At 38.2% G+C, this 22,979-nt stretch overlaps 2 protein-coding genes and 3 non-coding genes across 7 annotated transcripts in view; 4 read left to right on the forward strand and 1 right to left on the reverse strand.

The window, feature by feature from the left end:
• The window catches only part of gigyf2 (GRB10 interacting GYF protein 2), a 36,453-nt gene extending 33,249 nt beyond the window's left edge, over positions 1-3,204 (forward strand). For 2 of the 3 annotated variants that reach the window (XM_017718498.2, XM_017718500.2), the window contains exons 27-29: positions 722-906; positions 1,683-1,833; positions 2,307-3,204. In XM_017718498.2, the coding sequence (XP_017573987.2) occupies positions 722-906; positions 1,683-1,833; positions 2,307-2,374 (404 nt within the window). In that variant the 3' untranslated portion in view covers positions 2,375-3,204. The remainder of the gene's footprint in view (positions 1-721; positions 907-1,682; positions 1,834-2,306) is intronic. The other variant, XM_017718499.2, reaches the window with a different exon arrangement.
• A 1,225-nt stretch (positions 3,205-4,429) lies between these two features.
• Positions 4,430-17,260, forward strand: snorc (secondary ossification center associated regulator of chondrocyte maturation). The gene is made up of 3 exons (XM_017718529.2): positions 4,430-4,642; positions 14,556-14,723; positions 15,935-17,260. Exons 1-3 carry the CDS (start codon positions 4,558-4,560, stop codon positions 16,042-16,044), a joined length of 363 nt encoding a protein of 120 aa, XP_017574018.1. The 5' UTR covers positions 4,430-4,557; the 3' UTR covers positions 16,045-17,260.
• A 707-nt stretch (positions 17,261-17,967) lies between these two features.
• On the forward strand, positions 17,968-18,039 carry trnap-agg. Its single transcript has one exon. It is a non-coding gene; the product is annotated as a tRNA-Pro (tRNA).
• Positions 18,040-18,472: 433 nt separating this feature from the next.
• trnaw-cca lies at positions 18,473-18,544 on the reverse strand. Its single transcript has one exon. It is a non-coding gene; the product is annotated as a tRNA-Trp (tRNA).
• A 541-nt stretch (positions 18,545-19,085) lies between these two features.
• On the forward strand, positions 19,086-19,159 carry trnai-aau. Its single transcript has one exon. It is a non-coding gene; the product is annotated as a tRNA-Ile (tRNA).
• The last annotated feature ends 3,820 nt before the right edge of the window (positions 19,160-22,979 follow it).

Raw genomic sequence — 22,979 nt, forward strand, 5'->3', positions numbered from 1 at the left:
TGGGCTGAAACACACCTTATAACTTCAGCCTAAATAGGCAGAGCTGAATACATTTACATTACATTTACATCATTTGGCAGACGCTCTTATCCAGAGCGACTTACAATTTGATCAGTTTACACAGGTAGGTGAAGGTGGTGTTTAGGAGTCTTGCCCAAGGACCCTTATTGGTATAGTGTAGGGTGTTTGCCCAGGTGGGTATTGAACCCCAGTCTCCAGTGTAGAAGGCAGTGGTGTTACCCACTACACTAACCAACCACTGGGGCAGTGAGCACACTTGCCCGGAACAGTGGGCAGCCCTATCCGCAGCGCCCGGGGAGCAATGGGGGGTTAGGTGTCTGTAGGCTAATGTTGGCTTTGATATCTGAGAAACTGTGAATTCAAAAGCTGTTTTTGTAGCTTAGTTTCCATATAGCATATATGGATTGTGTGAACTGGTGAGAGAATGGTACAGTTTGACACTAACAATGTTTACATACTACAACGACTAGAAAACGTGAGAAATTTTCCATGATCTGAGCCCTTGAAGTTTTGCTTTAAAGAGCTTCTGATGGGTGATTGTTATTTATTTCTTTATTATTTTTTTTTTAATTATGAAGGGGATGTGGCAAAATTTGAAAGTGGCTGTATCCATTTTAGTTTCTGATTTAACTCACACACTGCATCTCACTCTGTCCGCACGCTCCTATTTTTTTCTCCTCCACTTCATCTCTCTTTACAGTTCCAACATTTGCGTCGTTCCTGAAGGAGGTGGACTCTCCTTATGAGGTGCACGATTATGTGCGAGCGTATTTGGGAGACACACCCCAGGCCAAGGACTTTGCCAAACAGTTCCTGGAGCGTCGTGCCAAACAGAACGCCAATCAGCAGAAGTCTCTGCAGAGCCAGCAGCAGAAAAATCAACAGGTGTGTCTGTGTATGATCCATGGCTGCGAATGCATTTGAGTGTGTCTCTTCATGCTGTCCCTGAAACTTTGCACTATTTTCCAAGTGTTGCCTCAGGTTGTTTGTGTAGCCCATGTTTATGGCTTCAAAGTGTAATGAAATATAATGAATTTTAGAATTGTAATAGAATGCCACATTAAAATCTTTGACTGCATGAGCAGTGTTCTATTTTCTAAGCTGCTTGTCCTGCGGAGGAACTGGAGGCTCTAATTACTTTCTTAATTTAAGTGTAAATAACTACACATCCTCTACAGGGAACAAATTTAGGAGAGATCCAGCAATTTTTCAAAATTTCTGTGTAATTCAGTCAGCGAGATGTAAACCAAGCGACCGAGTTGTGTGATGTGAAGTGGTTCATTGTAGAGAAATAAACCACCTCTTTACAGTGATGTCAGGTATAGGATTTAGGCAACATTCATAAATATTTCATATGTTAACTGTGAAGAAGCTTTCAGAAGCAATAACTCTTCAGACATCTGGTCAGCACTGTGAACAATTGTTAGTTTCTCTAGAACAGAACTTGGTCACTTGCACACTGCTGTATGTAGTGTTTCATACAGTAATCCTCAGTCACACTGGAAATTAATCAGACTGGAATGAATGAAACTGACACCTTTGTTGATAGAAAATAGTGGTTTTAGGAAACAATAAATTTGCAGAAATCAGTTAGTGCTACTGTACTGTTACATGTGTGTGTCTGTGTATTTATATGAATATATTTCTATGCTGTGGTTTAGCAGGATTCAGTGTGGGGGATGAACCAGACCGTATCTCGGGCAGTGTTTCAGTCCAACCACTCCACACAGCAGCAACCACGATTTGAGACGGTCACCTCTGGCAAAAAGAAGAAGAAACAGAAGATGGTGAGAGCAGATCCCAGTTTGTTAGGTGAGTTAAGAGTGTTCTAATTATAGATTTTTCTAAGTATTCTAAGTGGATCTGTGTTGATTAGAACAAGAAAAAATGTGATGGGGCAGCGTTTTGTTTTTATTCTTGTAGAAAGGGAACGTTCTAACATCTTTCAACATCAGCACAAAATCTTAACAATGTTTTAAGACATTTTTACCCACTTTTTTAATGAAATCCTTGTTTTTGTTATTACTTATAATTGCTGTTTTTTATTTTATGTCTGTTACTACTGTTTTATTACTATTATTTGTGATTAAATGTTTTTTTAATTATTTTACTTTTGTATGATTTTATTTTTAAAAGTTTTTTTTTGTCTTTTAGCCCTCAGTAATTCACTTTGAGCTGCATAATATCTATGAATATCTATGATATCTGTGATCTAGGTGTTGTTATTAAACTGTGAGTTTAATTGTGAGTAATGCAGTGTCTCATTACCACTTTTTGTGTTGCAGGTTTTTCAGTCAATGCATCATCTGAGCGATTAAATATGGGTGAGATTGAGACTGTGGAGGACTTTTGAGACCTACTGACAAACTCACTCCCCCTACTGACTATATCTGTTCAGAACAGCTACGTTTTATCCCATCACCCAATGTTTTTTTTTTTTTGTTGGTTTTTTTTCTTTTCCAGTTCCTTTATTTTTACCTCCCTTATTGTCACTTCTGATGTTGATTTCCAACCATAAAGTGGAGCTATGGATGCCTCATGACCCCCAAGGATATGCCTCTGCATCTTGCCCCAGTTCTAAGCCAGTTGCCCCTTCTCACACCTCAAGGAAAGAACCAAAAATAATACACCTTGAAAACAGGTGAAGAGGGAAACTGGCCTTTCCAGAGCCAGTGAGCAAAGGGAGTCCACTAATTCCAGTTTCAGATGTGATTCTGCTTGGATGCCCTCATCAGAGACAATGCAGCTACTTAACTGACTCAATATTTTTAAGCTTGCATTAAGGAAGTTTGTGGAGGAAGTTAGCCCAAAACAATGTCTTTACCCCCTTGTAATATTTTATTTATTGAATGGTTTGATTTTCCTGTTCTTTGGTTTTTTTTTTTTTTTTTTCCCCCTTTTTTCCTTTTCCTCTCTCCTCCTCTTTGCTGCCGTGTTGGCAGAAGATGACAACGTAGGACCTAAGGACGTATAATCACTGCTGTCCTGTTTTAAGGACGTGTTTGAAAGTTCCAAGTAGTTATCCATTTCTTGTAAAATACTAGGCTGTTTAAAGAATAAACTTTCAATTCTGCATCTGTATTATAATATATGGAAACAATGAACCAATGGAGTCATACTTTTTTATTGCAGTATGGAAAAAAATAAATAAAAGGCAGTCTTGGTGTGGGCTGTTCTACATTACCTTGTCTACTTATGAACACCATTGTCACTCATTGGCTGCAGTCAATGGTGCTTTTATATTAGAACTTGGGCATATGGTCGGTTTTCGTTTCTCTGTGGGGAAACTCGCAAGTCATTGCTTCCTTTTGTCTGTTTAGTGCTTCCTGCTATCTAATCATCTGGGTTTTGTCTAAACGACAGAATTATTTTCACTTTCAATTATTTTCGCCCAGTTTTGAAGCCCTTTATAATTTGTGACAATACATTGTCTATTCTGTGACATGCGAGGATTTCAGATCAGATGGTTCAATTTTCACAGGAGCTGTAAAATGCAATTTCCACAGGTTTTGAAGGTCCTGCAGTTGACCTATGCAATAGTCGTTTTTTCAGTAGCATTGATGGAATATATAGGAAAATATATAATTTACAAAACTAGAAGTGAACTGGATTTTCAACTTCACATGTGAGCAAGCAAGTCAGTAAGTGTTATTTTTGTGGCAGTTCTACATGATTTTCTCATATGAAGAGAACAGTTGTGTTTTCAATTTTATTTTGGCACTACCATCTATGCAGAGAGATGTGAATAGTCACTGCAGGAGGTTCTCACCCCTCCACTTTCGCCCATCGTTGCTCCCTAGCTGCTCTGCAGTGAATCACGTCTCACAGTCTGGTAACAGAGTTAGAGGGACAAATGTTTTTGATTGCATGAATTAAAAATGTCCAAGTTAATTTCCACCGTACTAGCAGAACAGCCACTAGGAGTAAGTGCAGGAAGTTTTGGTGGTTCTTAGAAATTGTTGCAGCACTCCACTGTACATTTTAAGACCTTTGACGCTCTCTCTGGAGACGTTCCAGAGTAAAAAGATCCGAGTAAGAGATGGAATACTTTAAAACTGTTAATAGATCCACATTCTGTTCTGAACTCAACACAGTTTACAAGACTGAAAATATTGTTTTACTCATAAAAGCAGCCCTGTCATGATTTGATCTCTTATAGTGCGTGCAACTGCGCAACAACTGATGTAAGCATAATAGGTCTCTGACCAGGTCTAAAAACAGACTCAGTGTCCATTATTCCATTGTGAAGAAGGTACAATATTTCATAATGTTTATGCTGTTTATCAGGGACTCCAACATTCACAAAATGCTGAGATGATTCAACAGATCCGTAGTCACCTTCTTCCTGATAGTGAATATGATGGGCTTGTCAGAGTGGGCATGAAGCGGGTGGGCTGTAAGTGGAGGTGTTGACAATGTCCGCACTGTCCGCAAACGGACCCCTCCCTAATCCACCCTTCTCCCTCTACCTCTTCCCCTTGAGCTTCTTGGTCTGGTAGAAGTAGAGTGAAGCCTTCGACCCAGCATAGTCCCAACATGGCCTTTTGCAGCAGCTCCAGCACTCAGTCTAGATTTCTCCTCCTAGCTGCCCTTGCTGTTTGTGTGGCTTTTGTATGGACAGGTAAGAATGGCATTCTTCTTCATCTTTACCTCTAGTCAACATAAGGTTAAAAAGAGTTCACATCAGTTTTGGTACATAGACTTTGAGCATGAAATCAGAATATATTTAGATACTATGTAATATTTGTTTAACTGACTAATAAATGGGCTTCACTAGTAAAATAACTGTAGTAGTAGGGCCAAAGTTGCAGTATATTACAAGCATCTTTGAGAAGTTAAAGATGAGATTTTTTTTTTTTGACAACTATTATGTATATTATGTTGATTATAACTAGCCACAGAAAGTCATACAAAATGTGTGAGACTAATTCAAGAGCTGCAATAACAATATGTTGTTCAGCCCTAGTATACATGCCCCTTTTCTCTGTGTAGGCTTCTCTTTGAGAAGCCCCTATTTCTCAGCAGCATGAATGGTGCTCACTGAGACTCAAAGTTTGCCTTTCTCCATAAAATGGCTCACTGATACTCCTTCATTAGGATTTTGGGTAAACAACTTGAGTAAACGTGAGTTTTGCGCACAACGTGTACACCTAGGGCGTTTTGTTTGTGTATTAAGTCCTCTCTGCATTTTAAAGTGTAGAGGCCCTGTCAGTGAGAGGGCCTACTTATGGAAAAGGAGAGAAAAAGAGCACTTACATGAGAATACCCCTAGTCAAATAACATTTTGTTGATATTTTTTTTTAAGTGAAAACAGTACAAACTTCAGTACACAATCTTTTACATTTCACATTACATTTTGTCTTTTATTGTGTTGTTTCACAAATATCAAATGTCAGACACATTTTTTAATGCAGTCAAATAAATGAATAAAATCTAAGGATAAAACACAACTATAGCTGTCATATGTCTTACCAACTGGGAAAGATAAGGTAGTGCTAGTATACAGGGTGGGTCATTAAGGGCACTTGTCTGAACCAATTACATACAACAGCCTTTAAAGCAGCAGTTAGAGCAGCAAAAGTGAACTCCTTTTGGACTAGCATGGACATAAAGGAAGCATTCATTGTTTAATAAACATAGATAAGGATTTCAATACAGATTTCAAGTAGAACAGATAATGTAGATACTATTTGTTCACAGAATAAATTGTACATTTTCTTTACATGTTTTATAGAAATATGCTTATTGTTGAGATTGTGCAAACCTGACCAAACAATCCCACTTTAAACCAAACCAAAAGCCCTGGTAGAACCCTAACCTTAACCCCTAGCAAGGGACTCATACTCAAAGCCTCTGTTGAAAATGTCTATAGGCAGTTCTTTTTGCAGACTTTGGCGTCACATTAAGTGACTCACCAGTTTTTCTCACACCCCAGTGTTGAGTCTGAGGATACAGAACCTGAATTGCACAAAGAATGTTTGTTAGACACTCCAGAAAAGTGCCCCTTTAGGGTCTGATATGCGTCAAGACTAGATTACACAGGTTAAGCAGACGAGCGAGACACAAACTCTAAGCTATGGAAAATTCCCAGAAACAGCGAGGAAAAAAAACAAGTATGGGCTGCATCTCAAACCACATACTACCATGCTAAATAGTATACCATACAGTATGTGGTTTGAGACGCAGCCTCAAATTTTTATTTCTCAGACACCTCACAAAGTTTATTAGGATGTTTCACAACAGGTTCCATGTTGAAGCTGTTCTACGCTTCATGCAAAGCTGTATGCAAATTTACCCTAGTCAAATAATGTTTTGTTGATTTTTTTAAAGAGTGAAAATAGTGCAAACTTTAGTACACAAGTTCTATTTATTTGCTGAAGTGGGCCATAAATTTTACATTGGGCATGTTTTATATATATATTTCTTGTAATATTCAGCAGATGAACAGTAATTGTGAATGAAGTGTGCAGAATATGTTCTCTGTAGAGGACAGCAACTTATTAGAAAATCAACAAAATGTCTCTCAATGAGGAAAAACACCTCTATGATCATGCTAATTTCAGCTAGCAGCCGTATGGGTCTTCAGTAGTATGTTAGTGCACTTGAACCTATTTTCTATTCAAGATTATTTATGGACATATATAAAATAAACTCCATGCTTTGATTGAAGCTTATTACAGACATCTTATACTGTATTTTGTAGCAGTTTCACATTGACTCTCAGAAATATAGAACTGCCTCTGATTTCCCTCAGAATGAAATGCTTTGGTCAGGCTACCACTTGTACTTCCAGTTAGTGACACATCTGGAACTTCCAGATGTTTTTTTATCTCTCAAAATTCCGCCAATCCATTGGAAATGTCATTTCCTAATTGTTAGTGGCTGTTCAGATGTCTAAGGACTTCAGTTCAGCTCCTGAAGTCCTAACCAGTGGGAGAGCTTGCTTGACTGCATCTACCCACATACCACAGAGAAAAAAGGCCTGACCAGAAAATTTTCCATGAGGCGTTTCAAGAATGTAGCCCTTTTGCTTTCATTCAAAACTTAACAATGAAGTAGGAGAATACATGGATACTACAGCACTTGCAGAGTTTATGCGCATCAAGTATGTTTATTATATTAAGCAAAAACTGACTAAAAAGTTTTTTTCAAATCCACTGAAGTCAACGGAACAGGGTCCTGAACCAAAGTACCAAGTGTTTTTGATGCAATAGATTCAAATAGAAATACATGAAACTTTGCACTGAAGGAGGAGGAGGAAAGTAAACTACCATTATTTGGAATGTGTCTTACAGAATGTACCCGTAAATAGATAAACTTGGAAAATGATTCAGACAGCAGACTTTTCTTCATGAAAAAAACACAGAGTGGGTCTGAAACCGTATTTAAGGCCATATTAGGTTTACAGTGAAAACAGTCCCTGTTTGACATTTACAACCTTGAGCTGACACTCCAACACGCAGCATTCTAGAAACCTCAGAACATTCTACAAACCAAACATAGCAGACGTTCTAGAAGCTAAACACTGTGCTATTCCCGCTTATGGCTAGATTGTGAACAGAACTCCTCTCCTTCCGTATAAAAAGATTTGAAATAGTTGCTGTTTGTTGAGAGTTTTTTTAAAATGCCAACCTCCCCCCTTTCCTTGCCCAACTGTGAGGTGATATGAGGACATGAGTGCAGACAACACACTGCCATGGGTGTAACCATAGTGATGGAGGTGATGGTGGCAGTCACACATATCTGTGGTTTTCCCCTAACTGAAAACTGAGAACACGTACTATCACCTTTCTGCGCTGTGTATGATTTATTTTTTAAAATTTAAATAAGCAGCATTATTGATTCAGGAGAAAATAACATGCTAAAATATGAAATGTGTGCACTGTTTCAATATGCCCTGTAATGAGTGAGATAATCATTTAAAAGCTGGTGGAGTTGAGTTGGATTTTTTTGGGTGTTTTTTGGACCGTGTTGTGTGTCTTAACGTGTTGCCATCGCATGCACAGGCTCAAAAAGAAGCTCCGACTCGATGTTTAGGTTTCAAATGCAAAATCAATTTATGACATTTGTACAGTTTCATGAACTAAAACAGTCATACTTTTTTCCAATATATCTTCCAATCCCTTTTTATACCATAGAATGTAACACTCTAGTTTTCTCACTGACCTGTCTGACCTATCTGCGCTCTTTTGTCATTTATTTTAAAAAAAACAGTCCAAACCAAAACACTCATAACTTCATCATGAACAGATGGAGCTAAACAGCTGTAGGTCAAATAGGTGGATGTACATCAATCAGGCATTATGAGCACCTCCTTGCTTCTGTGCTCATTGTCCATTTTATCAGCTCCACTTACTGTATAGCTGCATATTACTGTATATTATTTCCCTTTGACTTTCACATGTAATCTCAGAAATATCTTCTTTAGCCATTTTAGGTGCACAGCAGAATTTGCTGGTCAGCTAAGGTGTGTTTATGTAGTTGCTTGTGTGACAGTTAGTGTCTCTTTGAAGGGGAACATAATGTTAGTAAAAGCTTTAGGAGCAGCTTTTGTTGGGAGGACACAGCTGTAGCTTGATGGTTTTAAGATGGAAAAGATTGAAGAGTTAAAGTAGTAGTAGATTGCACAAAAGTAGACAAATTAAATAGTGATAGATTTAAAATATGTTATCTGTTCCATCTTTCCATCTTTCGTCAGTGCTACACAGGCATAGCTCTTTTTCTGTGGAACTTGTGGAAGATGAAAAGCTACAGGAGCCGCTGCCTTTTCCACAGCCAGGCTGTGTGGCACGCTTCAGTCTGCTGGCCATGTTTAGGCCGTTGCTCCCCGCCCTCTCTGTCTGTACAAGCGGCCTTTTGTGGCCTTTCGTGAAGGGCTCATTGACAGAGAGCTGGCGGGCAAGGCGAAAAATACTCTCTGCTGCGCATGCGCTCTGTCTTCAACTCATACCCCAGCCGTTTATTTTTAATGTGGCAGTGAAAGTTTTACAGCGAAGAACATGGAGGTCGAGGGCTGTAAATAATGTGTATTTCTTTAGACAAGAAACTGTTTGCACTGTGTGTTAAAATGGTAGAATGTCAGAACGCCAAAGTAAGTTTTCTGCTGGCCGTTCTTGTTTACCAATGCCCCAACCAGAGAGGTCAGGAGAGGTTGGACAATCCTCTGTGGCTAACTGTTTAGAGCTGAAGTGTAAAAATGGAAATACAGACTGTCTTCTGCCCTCGTGAAAGAAAATAAAGGCACAGTCTTTGTCAGTCTGACTCTAGGATGTCCATTGTACACGTAGGTGCCAAAAATGTGCTTGTAGATTGGTGAGAAATGTTGGGAAGGGGGCTTGTGGCTAAGCCAATGCTTGCTATGCTAGCTGTGTAAAATTGAGCTTTATTTTATGTGGAAGTTCTTAAACTTAATTTTTTTTTACAAATGTTTTAAGGGTGTAGCTGCACTGCTTCTGTTAGAAAAATCAGTATTATACTCTATACTAATGATCAGTATTATACTCTATGTTTCTTATTGTGTAACCATGCACGCACACGTGGCAGACAAGTGCTCTTTTCCCCATATATATTGCTGATATAGGGTATGTTCATACATAAGCATAACATGTACTTTAACATGTCAAAACAGGATGTGTTAGGCAAGAATTAACTGGAGCTGGTGGTGGGTCACTGCCTAAGGGTATGGGAAACAAGCGCCTGAGGATGAAAATTTAACACCCATGTCCTGTATGTAGTTTGCTCCCTTGCTGCAAGAATAAAAACTTCCAAGACCACCAGTGACCAGTGGTCCCAGGCTGATTATTTAAAGAATTTTTTCTCACAGCTTCATCTATCTAGCTTACTTGTTAGCATGATAGCTATCTTCAATATGCTGTCGACTGCAAGATAGTAATATCTTTATGGTCAAAATGATCACTGCTGTTAATAGGAGAAAGAACATACACTCAATCTAAGCCTGCTTTATTTTTAAGTGTGTTTCAGTTCCACCACGTGCTGTCTGTCTCTACAGAATCCACTCTTCTGCATTTTAACTGTTACAGACGGTCATCTTTCTAACACAACACATCTAATAGAATCTTAAAGAGTGAGGCATCTTCACAGCACTTCAACTGACATAGATCTCTGAAGTCATTTCGTTATGTAGTCGGTGAGGTGTCCATATAAAAACTCGAGGCATAAGCAGTTTTTCTTTATGGGAAAAATGTATATTTTTTCCAATATTGCCACTATGGTGCACTGTGATAAAATAATGTTTCAAATCCAGTATATTTTGCTGTATGTACATTTTTTTCCCTCAGAATGTCATTGGATCCTTTGAATTATGACATTGTTAACACATAAAAATATGAAAGTTGCTACAAGCTAACACTGCAAGCTATCTGACGACAGACTGGCAACCTTACTAAAATATGTCACTCAAACCAGTAAGCTTTGTCAAATATGGTGGTTAAATGTGATTTGGCAGCAGCAGCTTACAGCTTTAGTGGCTGTTAAATAACTTTTTCTCATACAATGTCATTTCAGTGTAACTCACTAATAGCATGGACGTAGCTGCAGTAGTATTTCGACTCCTTATGAGAAGGTCATCATAAATCAGAGGATCCAGTCACGTTCACCCATCCTAGTGGTCATTAGGCAAAAGGCAGGAAATACCTTGGACAGGCCGCCAGTCCATTGCAGGGCAACCAGTAATATTCAAGGGAAAAAATACCTGCTTTGGAACATTTTTGTTTTCCAAAAACAAATAGCAATCATTTTTATTTTAAAGAAAACCAGCTTAGGCTTAGTGTTCCTAACATAGGCATAATGCCAACTACAGAATGAAGCGCAACTTTATTCACTGATGAGCGTAATCAAATCTCATGGTGAGGAGTAATGTATCCTTATTTGTTCTCGAGTGTAATTTCATTTTACAACCCCATTTCCAAAAAGGTTGGGATGCTGTAAAAAATGTAAATGAAAACAAAATGCAATGATGTGCAAATCATGTAAACCCTATATTTAATTAAAATAGTACAAAGACAACATATCACATGTTGAAATTGTGTATTTTGAAACATTGCATTGTTTTTTGAAAAATAATTGCCCATTTTGAATTTGATGCCAACAACACATTCCAAAAAATTTGGGATGGGGTCAACAAAAGGCTGGTAAAGTTGTTTAATGCTAAAAAAAAAAACACTGGTGGTTAATTGCCAACATGTCAGTAACATGATTAGATAAAATGAGCAGCCCAGTGACAATATTCAAGAATATTTAAGCATAATGTTTCTCAACATAAAAAGAACCTTCACTTTTCATCATCTATGATACATAATAACATTAAAAGATTCAGAGAATCTGGAGAAATTTCTGTATGCAAGTGACAAGGCCAAAAAGCGTATTTGCTGGCCATGTTCTTTGGGCCCTCAGGCAGCACTGCATTGAAAACAGGCATAATTCTATAGTGGAAATCACTGCATGGGCTAGGAAACACTTCTGAAAACCACTGTCTGTGAAAACAGTTCATTGCTGCATCTGCAAATGCAAGTTAAAACTCTAAAATGCAATGAAGAAACCAAATATAAACAGGATCCAGAAACACCTCCACTTTCTTTTGGCCCGAGCTCATTTAAAATGTATTGAGGGGAAGTGGAAAAGTGTCCTGTGTTCAAATGTTGTCCAAATCAACATTTGAAAATCTTTTTGGGAGTCGTGGACACTGTGTCATTTAGGTTAAAGACCACTCATCTTGTTATCAGTGCACAGTTCTAAAGCCAGTATTCATGATGGTGTAAGGTGCATTAGTGCACATGGCATGGGTGAAGGCAGCATTAATGCTGAACATTATATACATTTTGGCAACATATGCTGCCATCCAGACAACGTCTTTTTCAGGGAAGGCCTTGTTTATTTCAGCATGACAATGGCAAATGACATTCTGCACACATTACAACAGCACGGCTCTGTAGTAAAAGAGTCTGGGTGCTAAACTGGCCTGCCTGCCATCCAGACCTGTCAACACTCATAAAATTTGGCACATTATGAAATGAACATTATGGCAAATGAGGCCCTGAACTGTTAAGCAGCATTTCACTTTCAAAACTGCAGCAGTCGCTCTCCTCAGTTCCCAATTGCTTACAGAGCGTTGTTAAAAGAAGAGGTGATAAAACACAGTGGTAAACATGCCCCATCCAAACTTTTCTGGAATGTGCTGTTGGCATCAAATTCAAAATTATTTTTTAAGAGAAATTTCTCAGTTTCAACATTTGACAGGTTGTCTTTGTACTATTTTCCTTTAAATATATGGTTTACGTGATTTGCATATCATTACATTCTATTATATGTATATATATATACATTGTGCACAGCGTCCCAACATTTTTTGGAAATGGGATTATAGAAAAATGACATGATTACTGAATTACATGAATTACATAAATAATTAATTGCTCCATTATATCCATTCTTCATTCTTCAGACCCCTGTGCTTTTACACTGAGGTCAGTACGTCTCCCACAGAGTGTCCTTAGTGACTCTAGGGGAACCAGTGACATGGAGCAAGGGGTCAAGTGACTGTGGCTTCCACATAGGTGTGAAAAGTCGCGTAGCTGGTCCAGGCCATGACCTGTGGAATGCAAGTAAGAGAAGTGAGAGAACGGAAGACGAGATTGAGAGCGAGAGGACTGGAGGGCAAAATAACTAGTGAGAAAGGAGCGCTAATCCTACACAAAGACACCCATTCATTCATTCCATCAGCTAGTTTGCCTGCCTCCCCCTCACCCTGCATCATCAAAGTAGCGTCTGACTAACATTTACCTTCACCTGGAGCCTTCCGTCCCATGTTTCAGAATGACCAGGTAAATAAGACGTTACCGTAAACACCTTGTTAGGCTGACCATGGAAAAGGTGCCATTATGTTGATTTTTCCAACCTCAGCTAGTTTCAATTTAAGGTTCTTTGCTTTGGGGTTGTTTGTTGGTGTTACAGACATTACTAAACTGAGATGATGTTTGTGTACAAAACTAAACATATTCCACCAGAGAGGAATCCTCAGGGCCTTCAAGGAGAACTCAACTCCAGCTTTTATTATACAGTCAAGCTCAGAAGCATTTAAAAATGTCTCTTTAACTTAACTTTAAATTAGAACTTTTGATCTCCTGGTATTTATCTTTTTTATTTAGTCTGTGTCATTTTTTAGGATTTTAAATGAATACTCATAATTTCTTCTATTACTATTAAGCTTTATAGCATGTCTGTAAAGCACTTTGAGCTGTGACAGGCATAAAAGTGTGATATAAATAAAGAGAATAACAATAATAATAATTATTATTATTATTATTGTTGTTGTTGTTATTATAGAGAAAGCCTTTCTGTGAAATAAAAAAAAATCTTTCTATTGTTGTTTTGGTTTCCAATGGATGGGACCAATTATGTAAGAAAAACTGTAAGTCTTGGAGGTCCTGTACGTCACTGACTGTAAGTTTGAGTGGTAGCCTATGTTAGGACAACAGCTCTATGTCAAGGCTTACTACTGAAAGACTCCATATAAAACAGCTACAATGTAATATAAATGTTAGTCTTTTACAAGCTACAAATAAAACATGGAAAGTCTTTTTATACAGGCTTCATATCTGTGTATTTAATCTTTAATGGCCAAAAAATGTTAATCAAAATCACCATTAGCTTCGCGCTAACATACTACTGAAATCCTGTATGGGCGCTAGCTGAAATTAGCATGTGTTAGGTGTGTTTTTCCTAGTTTTGACACTCATATCCCAAAGTGAAAAGTGAGTTCTAACAGTCATGTTTTGCTACTACAGGCACAGAACTACCATAACGGTGTCACATTTTTGCTGAATATATGATAAAGTTGTAGGTTACTGGATAAAAAAGTTGCAGTCAAGACTGCGATTACATTTCATGGGATTTTTAGATTCATTTCATATATGCTTGTTCCACAGTCAGCTTACTGTTCGGCACTACTTTATTATTGAAAGACCACCCTAATCAATGGTATGCATTAAAATTATTTTTATTGCATCTATTGGAAATAAGCTCAGTTTGCTGTAATGTATATTTTAACCCTTAAGAATTATTGGTGTCATTACATACAGTCGTATACAAAAGTTGGGCACTTAGCAAATAAACATGTAATTTAACCAGGGCATTTAAACTTTTGCATACGACTCTAATCGTTTAAATGTGATTTCAGAATTGCCTCATTATTTACAGAGATTTGCGTTCTGTGTCAGGTGCAAGTCTGCATTTCTGACTTTTTCTTATTTGTTTGAATGTCACAGAATGACAACAGCATAGCAAAAAATGTAAAAAAAAAAAAAAAAAAAAAAATTTTCTTTGTGCAAAACAAGCATGGCTGCAAGACAATAAAAACATACAAACAACATACTTACAAACACAGATGTGGCATGAAAGGAAAGTTCAGAAGCTGCATTTTCATGAAATTTCTCTGCTTGTTCCAGTGAGGCACAAGGTTGAAAAAAGGTGCCATGAAGGACGTAGCAGGATTAACTATGAACTTTCTGCTTCTACAGAAACCATTGCTGAGGTTTCTCCCACGCTACAGAGTGATAACCAGGATACACTGTCTGGAGGGGGTGCTCCCAGTGATGTCACCACTAAAGACCCATTTCAGGTCCAGACACAGAGCTCCTTCACTGAATATGAGGACAGTACAGACACACCGACTGTGGAGGAGGAAGGTACAGTCAAACTCCACACACAGAGAAAGAAGCATATGAATGTATATTTCTATCTCAAAACTAAGCAAATGTGCAGTATTTCTTATCATGAGATCATTGTCAGATTATTCAAGACAAGATTTTTTTGTAATTTGGTGAAATGAGCTTATAGCACTGGCAGATAAACCTACTTAGATTAAAGGGCCCATTTTTTTGTGATGCCACAAAAACCAATGCATCTACCTACATCCACCTATCGAGCAGTTTAACCCCAGGCCCCAAATGACTTGATTGTGCTTTCAAAGTTCCCCTTCAATTATTTGAAGCTTTTAGTTTGCTGCTTTCAGTACTAAAGTCAAGTGTTTAATGTACATATAGCAAAGGTGAGCATGTACGAACACTCGCAGGTCAGCTTTCTAGGTGCTTCAAATTTGGTCCTTAACTTTGTAGGACTTGCTTTACGCTAATACAGTATTTAAACGATCCAGCGCCAGTTTTTAAAAAGGAATTCGACTGTGTATTACAGCTAAATGTTCTGACACTGATCTCTTTTCAGTAGTGGTGATATGTACTAGGGCTTGTGGTGTGTACAACACAAATGTACACATTTAATTTAATAAACAAAACCGCCAGTGAACCCACACGTCTTCAGATTTTTTATATGTAATGTCGACAATGGTGAAGTAGCGGTAACCCTAACCCTATTTCAAAAATGGTTTATGATCAAACTTCACCTCAAAGCTGTCATAAAACAATGTCTCAGGCATCAAGGAATGCATTCATAACTATTTTGTATAATATGTGAGGGGACTTTTAGCGGCATTAAATGCTTTGGATGTCTGGTTCCTATCACCACCACTTGAACAATTCTGACTTGGCAAGTTTCTCTAGGAGTTATCCACAATGTGCAATGACACATTTCTACCAGCGAGGTCTCCAGATCACCACATCTTACATAGTGTGGTTTTTAATGTCCAAAATAGTAACTTTACAGGCAAAGGCAACAACATTAACTCTTAATGCAGTTTCATGTAAAGAGGTTTTATTCCAAGTTAGGACCATTTTGTTGGTCCATTCATCATGAAATTATTACACAATATAAAGGACAGTGTTCAAATTATGTAGAAAAATCAAAATCAACAAAAATGGAGACACATTGCACCTTTACTTTGAACGATGATGATTTGTAGATGATTTTGTGTGGACAAGAGTGTTATCTGTGCCCTTTGCAGGTGTCCTAGGACCGGGTGCCATCACAGCCATCGTCATCGCAGTGTTCCTCGGCGCCTCCGTTCTCCTTGCCCTCATCGTCATCACACTCAGAAAATTCATTGCCTCTTAAGAGTGGGACAACTTCCTGTTTTAGCCCCTCTGTCTCTCATTTCTCTCTTATTATTGTCTCTGTTTTCCCCTCTCCAACTTTCCTTTGTCCTCTTTTTCTAGTAGACTGTTGAAGACATATCTGCATCCTGGGCCTCTTAGGCAGCAGGTCCCTCATGATTACGGTTGTAGTTGGATTGTGGGTAGGGAACGCTGGTGCTAGTTCTGTGCCAAACAGGTCAAGTAGACTTAGCCCAGTAATCTGTTTGGTGTAAGTGGGCTTACTTAGTTTGTGATGATGTCAGCAGACTCCTCGCTGTAATGAGAGGTGGGTAGATAGACATAAGGCTTCTGGCAGGTTTTTCCAGTGTGAATTCATAAGATTATAGATGTTTATAGGTTTACCAATGTTTTCTAATTATCTTACAAAGTATAACTAATATTTTCTCATGGGTTTTTTTTTCCTGAATGTTTTTTGTTTGTTTTTAACCATGAGTCTTTTATTTTGTATTATTGGCATGTATTGTTACCTGCTCTGTAGTGTTGAGAGGAAAGAGAAATGACCTTTTTATGCTGTATGCTATGACTTACTGTGCCCATTCTTTCTATAAATGTCATTGCTTGTTCATCTTTTTCCAGTGCTTAGGTTTGTATATAGTGGTCTGAATCTTCTGACTCCGACATAAATTTGACACAGTGCCATCAACACCTACAGGGTGATTTTTGGAAAATAAGGCCTGGAGATGATTTCCAACATTTGTATGACATACTTGCATAATGCATGCTGGGGATTACAGTGAGGGAGCAATGAAGAATGATAAAACAGAAACGATATAAAATAGTGAATTGTGTCAAACTGATAAGGCTCAAAATAACACAGCGCTGACCTACTGCTGGCCAAGCAATGTCCACGTTTTTATACCCAAACGTTTAAGTCAACACGACTTTCACTAGAACAGGTCAGATATACAGACAACTGTGATCTTGAAGACCTTTATTTTTTGTGCTCTGCTCCTTTCTCACTAATAAGACTTGGTCCTGCGGTTTTCAGAAGTCAGTAAGGTCTGCTTCACAACAAAGTGAATTAAAAACAACATTTTCAATTTATTTATCTGCTCACATGTCTAGATTTTCTTTGTGGATTTAGTACGTGTGTGAAGAATCAGTGCTGTTGAAGTATTTTTGGCTGATTGACAGTTGTACAGAAGAGGCATATTAAAGAACAGCTGGACAGTTCACATATACTTGTGTTGCATTTGATTTGTGTAGTTTTTGAAAGTAAAAATTGAGTTATTATATAATTTATAATCAGTGCAGAAATATCAGTCATATCATATTTCATGTTTCAGAAACAAATAAACTGATCTTTGCTAATCATTAGTAGTTATGAATAATAAAATACCTTGTCCATAATTAAGATATATCATATAATATGTTGAATAAAGAGACTAATGAGAAATGTAAACCGACTTTGTAAACATAGTACACATTGTTATTCCAGTAGACAGTTTTAATAACATTTTGTCTGGATGAAAATGATCTGTAACACTAAACAAATGCCGATTATTCGTGTCTCTGTATTAAATAAAACTGGCTGATCAAATTGTTCTTAGTAAAATTGTTGCCATATACCCCGAGGGAGACGCGGCTTAGAAAGTGTGTGTGTGTGTGTGTGTATCTATCTATCTGTGTGTGTGTGTGTGTGTGTGTGTCTGTTGCCATCTACTGGGGAAAAATGTAGCTACATTTGAAAAAGAGCAACGTTAAAAATGCTTTCTTACAGCGACGTTCATTAAAAATAAACGAAAACAACAATCCATAAAATGGACATAGAAACAGCCTGCACTATAAATATAACACTTTCACGAAATTATCAACAATATGTAGAACATGAAATATTTAAAGAGATTTCGTAGACCTTTTCTTATCATCACCGCTCAGCTTTGGCTCGTTGGTCTAGGGGTATGATTCTCGCTTAGGGTGCGAGAGGTCCCGGGTTCAAATCCCGGACGAGCCCGCTTTTTGAAGTGTAAAGACGAGATAATCACTAACCGGTTTATGTTTTATAGATTTTAAACGGAAAGGTAAAGTGTAATAGTCATATAACAGCAAACAGACTCTAATGCTCAATGTACACCGCAGGAGTGAATGAACGCACTATGCGGTTCCACTGCCGCGTGTTGATGCCACAGAGTCGGGATCTAGGTTACCAAACTCCCTGCAGACACAGCGCATGTGACTTGAGCTTGTACGAAGACCATGGCCGGTTCTAAAAAACGAAAAGCTGAAAACGAAAATAGACCATTTATACAGTATTTTATGTTCTCAAATTGTAGCTGCCTGCAAGGAGCATCATTCCCGATCAAACCGGACATTCCAAAGTTAGAACGATGTCATAGGAAATTCAAGGATGAAACGAAGTTTTAAGCACAAGATCAGTGGAAAAGATTTGACCCCGACGTGATTTGAACACGCAACCTTCTGATCTGGAGTCAGACGCGCTACCGTTGCGCCACGAGGTCTCGAGCCCAGTTGCTTTCAAATCTTTATAAGTCGTGTTTGTGACAAGGTCTACCTTTCTCATCTATCTGTGAATACGCTTTAATGTTTACATTAAGCTCATATCTAGAGTGACTTACTAAAGTGCTTTGATGTCCACTGGGACAATGTATTCTAGCTAAGTTAGTTGACACAAATAGGTTGCAAACTACCCTTGAGCTCAGACACTTAGGTTAACGTTAGCGCTCGCTTTAGCGCTTCACAGGCAGAAGTTAAACGTCATTGCTTTTGTCGTTTGCTTCAAATGTTTTTTATGCTGGGCGTCACTGAGAACGTGATCGTTTCACTTAAACTGATGAAAACCTGTTTTGTGATTTAAATGAATGAAATATATATCTGTTCAGAAACTGTATCGGCAGGTTAACTTAACTAATCAGACGACCTGTGTGGGCCAGTGCCTCTCAATTCTGCTGGTTCCCAGAGTAACGTAACCTCAGCCTTGCACACGGTAAATCACTGATTTACAAACTGGGTCTTAAACAGTACAGCAAGACGGTTTCTCGTGGCCGGTTAGCTCAGTTGGTTAGAGCGTGGTGCTAATAACGCCAAGGTCGCGGGTTCGATCCCCGTACGGGCCAATAACGTTTTCCTGATTTAACCTTTCAGAACTGTGTGTGTGAACAGGCCTAGTTCAAGAACCGCTGAAACAGCATTGATTACAGTTTAGTCGTCTCTCTAGTGCTCTATGGGCTGAAAATTCCTTTCAGTCTGGGTCTACAAACTTGATTCATCATAATCCATAACATCTGACCTGAAATCAAATAAGCGTCTTTTCTACTCTCCCCAACTCTTGGATGTCTCTGACTCCATCTAGCTGCTCTTTCTTGCTGCAAATGTAATATTTCTATGTCTGAATGGCTCCAACAGCTACAACCACATCAAACACACTGACACGCCATCAGTACGAAAAAAAGCAGCCCTTAGAACAGTCACAAACCTTTATTCTTAGTAACATACAGTATTTTCCAAGGCCAAATTCCAAATAAATAAAAGTAGGACACATCTGCTATAGCCTCACAAGGCAGTAATTCCACTCACACCAAAGAAATAAGACCCCAAGAATGATCAATACAAAAAGAATAGAGTAAATACATTTAAAGGAGGTATTACATGATTACCATAGAATCTAACAGAATACATTTTTGTCCCTGGAATACAAGAGAAAAAAAGATATTTACAGTTTGGATGATAAAAGGAGTGTACATCATGCCAACCAATGTCTGTTGTTTCAGTTCATTCAGATGGCCATCACTGCATAGAACAGGCAGGCAGTGAAATCTGTTCTTTTTTCCCTCACAGAGCTGATATCTAGTTGGCCTTTATCTTAGAAGTGTAAACACTGCTCAGCGTTCAGAACCTGGCTGTGATCTGGAGTGAATTTGCACGCTTTGCTGCAGTTCACCACAAGCTAGGAACACAGATTCTTTCAATAAAAAAAACAAAAAAAAATCCCCCAAAAAAAAAAAACCATGAAGACAAAAAGCAAAATGTGAAGCATTTCATCCAACATCAGCCGTCTCGCTCCAAAAAAAAACCTCATCACATTTACAGGTTTATAAACACTACTGAGATGCAAGTATTAACCCTTTGAATGGGGAACGGGTCTCCCAAGCTACAACTGACTAACACAGCCTGGTCCAATCAAAACAACCCACAAACAGAGAAGGGCGGGACCTGTAGATGGGAAGGCCGACAATGTCAGCTGGATTAGCGATGCCGTAGGGAATTGCCACTGATCCAGTATTTATATTTACAGACTTGCTTAACATCGTAAGGGACAGACATTTCTATCGTAAGAAAAATAATTCACTGGGGAAAAAAAAGCATGTTTATTAAAAGAAAAGGCTACTTTCCAAGTTTTTGTGACCTTTAGTTTCTCATGTTTTCAGAAATGTAACAATTTCAGGGACAAACTGAACAAAGCACTGTTAAAAAAAAAAGCATTGGAGTCTAATATTTGATCACAAAGTTACACCATCTGACAAACTTTAGCTTCCTAAAAGTGGTAGAGTGGATTGGGCTAGGTGTTTTTAGCTCATTATCATATTAGACAAATTCTAATTGTCCACGCATTGTAAAGACTGTCATGATGAAAGGTGAGACGACCAACTGGGATGTCTTGCAAAACAATTTATATAGCCAACAATTTCATGACCTCTGTTTTCTTTTGAACATTTCTGGTCTATGGAAGATTGCATGCGATGTAAATAACAGGGAATGACAAAGCAAGCTGATGCAAATAGAGTGCTTCAGAACCCCAAACTGATGAGATTAAGGAATCAGCCAGACAGAGCAACAACTGGAAGCATGTATACAATGCTAAGCAGAGGTGAATAAGTTTGGTAAAACGTAACGTGACGTTGAAGTTCATCATTGACGTCTTGTGGGTTTAATGCACTAGCATGACTGGAAAAAAGCCAGTGTTAAACTTCAGTGGAGATGTTTACGAGGTGTAGCCTACAAAGTTCAAAATATTTTACGTATACCAATATTCTGAGAAGTGCTATAACAATTACAGACCATATTCAAAATGGTACAAGAAACAAATTGTAAAGCTTTGGAAAACAGTTATTTACTGAACCCTAGGACTACAGCATTTTTGGTGAATAAACTCAATGTTGGTTACTGGAATTTAAATACAGCAAAATTTGTATCAAATGTGAACCAATAACATTTATCAAGTTTTGAACCATGCAAAGTTATTGCTGAATTCCAGCTAAAATGGAGTGACCAATACATTTTAGAATGAGCATTTCTCATAAATAATCCTATGAAACATCAAGACGCGCTCCTCTCCAGCTCCAAGAGACAGGTCTCGACATTCACACTCTTGGGGTCAACAATGTGCGTTTCTAGGTACATAATCATATAACAGATACTTATTGCACATTCATTTTAAACTTTATCTTTGTTGATGACTATAATTACTAACTACAACTTTGACAAATATCAGTATTAAGATAATGCAATATCAAAACAAAACACAAACATCTGGGAGCCAGAACTACAACCTGGCCTTTCAAAACATCTCTAAAAGGCATTTTTCTACATTAACCTGCCACATCTTGCTCCCTTGTAAACATCCATGCAGTACATTGGTAGACGTCTTCGGAACTTCTGCTATTGTTAAAGAAATAAAGGCTTGACATTTGCACCAATTTAAAGCAATACATACACATACATTATGTATGTATGTATGTATGTATGTATGTATGTATGTATGTATGTATGTATGTATGTATGTATGTATGTATATATATATATATATATATATATATATATATATATATATATATATATATACACATACACACACACACACACACACACACACACACACACACACATACATACATAATGTGTATGTATATATATATATATATATATATAAAATTTTTCTTCTGTCTTGTGTAGTATTGTGTTATTATATTATTTTTCCCTGTGCAATACATTTCAGGTACACAGGCGAGTAAGGGGAGAAGGCTGGCAGGGTGAAGGGGGGTGGGGTCTGCGGCAGCTGTAAAAACATACACGCAAGCTTTGTTTCAAGTTAGAATGCTCAGTTTACAATATTAAGATGATGACCACACACACACACACACACACACACACACACACACACACACACACACACACACACACACACACACACACACACGAGGTGGAGTGAATATTTAGCTCGCTGGTTCACAAATGAACAACACTTGCTGCTAGTTTCTCTCTCCTGCAGTAACTCCAACATGTCTGAGTCGCATCAGACCCCGCTGACTGACCCATGCTCGGCCCACAAAAGTGTTTTTTTTTTGTAGCTACCGTGGCCATGTTACTTCAAATAACATGCAAAAGTCCATTTAACCTCAATTCTAGCTCACAATTCATCTAAATACATAAATAATTAATGTCAGACCAATCCTTGTTTCATGAGGTCACATTATAAAATGCTTCACTGCTGACCTCGGGCCCATCTCACGAAGCACTTTAGACTTGGACAGGATTCCATACCAAGCTTCAGCTTCACACAACCCAACAAACGCAGGTGTTCTTAACTTGCTTTATGATCGCGTTCAACAAGTCTTACTGTTAATACGTTAAGACTAGGATTCCTCCCTGTACAAATGCACATAAAAGCCTTTTGCTCATGAAGAACAGCCAATAGTGTGAAATGTAAAAAAGCAACACATTGTTAACATTAAAAGCAACACTGTTGTCACCATATTAGTGCTTATTGGTGTTATAACTGCCTTATATTCCTAAGATTTGTGTAGCATGATTTGTTTGCTCCATTAAAAGTGATAGCGTGATGCCACAAATGCCCCACGAGGAGAAAATGACCTGAAAGGGGCCGGAGGAGCCCACCTCCGTCAGAAGGCTGTCCCTGACAGTCATAAGTTCAGCCCC

The sequence above is a fragment of the Pygocentrus nattereri genome, chromosome 19, assembly GCF_015220715.1.
Source record: "Pygocentrus nattereri isolate fPygNat1 chromosome 19, fPygNat1.pri, whole genome shotgun sequence".
In the NCBI taxonomy this organism is placed as follows: domain Eukaryota; kingdom Metazoa; phylum Chordata; class Actinopteri; order Characiformes; family Serrasalmidae; genus Pygocentrus; species Pygocentrus nattereri.

What these genes read in the sequence shown, in the direction of transcription:
- snorc (XM_017718529.2), top strand. Translation starts at nt 4,558, where the DNA reads ATGGCCTTTTGCAGCAGCTCCAGCACTCAGTCTAGATTTCTCCTCCTA. An exon ending in TGTGGCTTTTGTATGGACAG is followed by an intron (nt 4,643 to 14,555) that starts GTAAGAATGGCA and finishes CTGCTTCTACAG; the next exon opens with AAACCATTGCTGAGGTTTCT. An exon ending in ACCGACTGTGGAGGAGGAAG is followed by an intron (nt 14,724 to 15,934) that starts GTACAGTCAAAC and finishes TGCCCTTTGCAG; the next exon opens with GTGTCCTAGGACCGGGTGCC.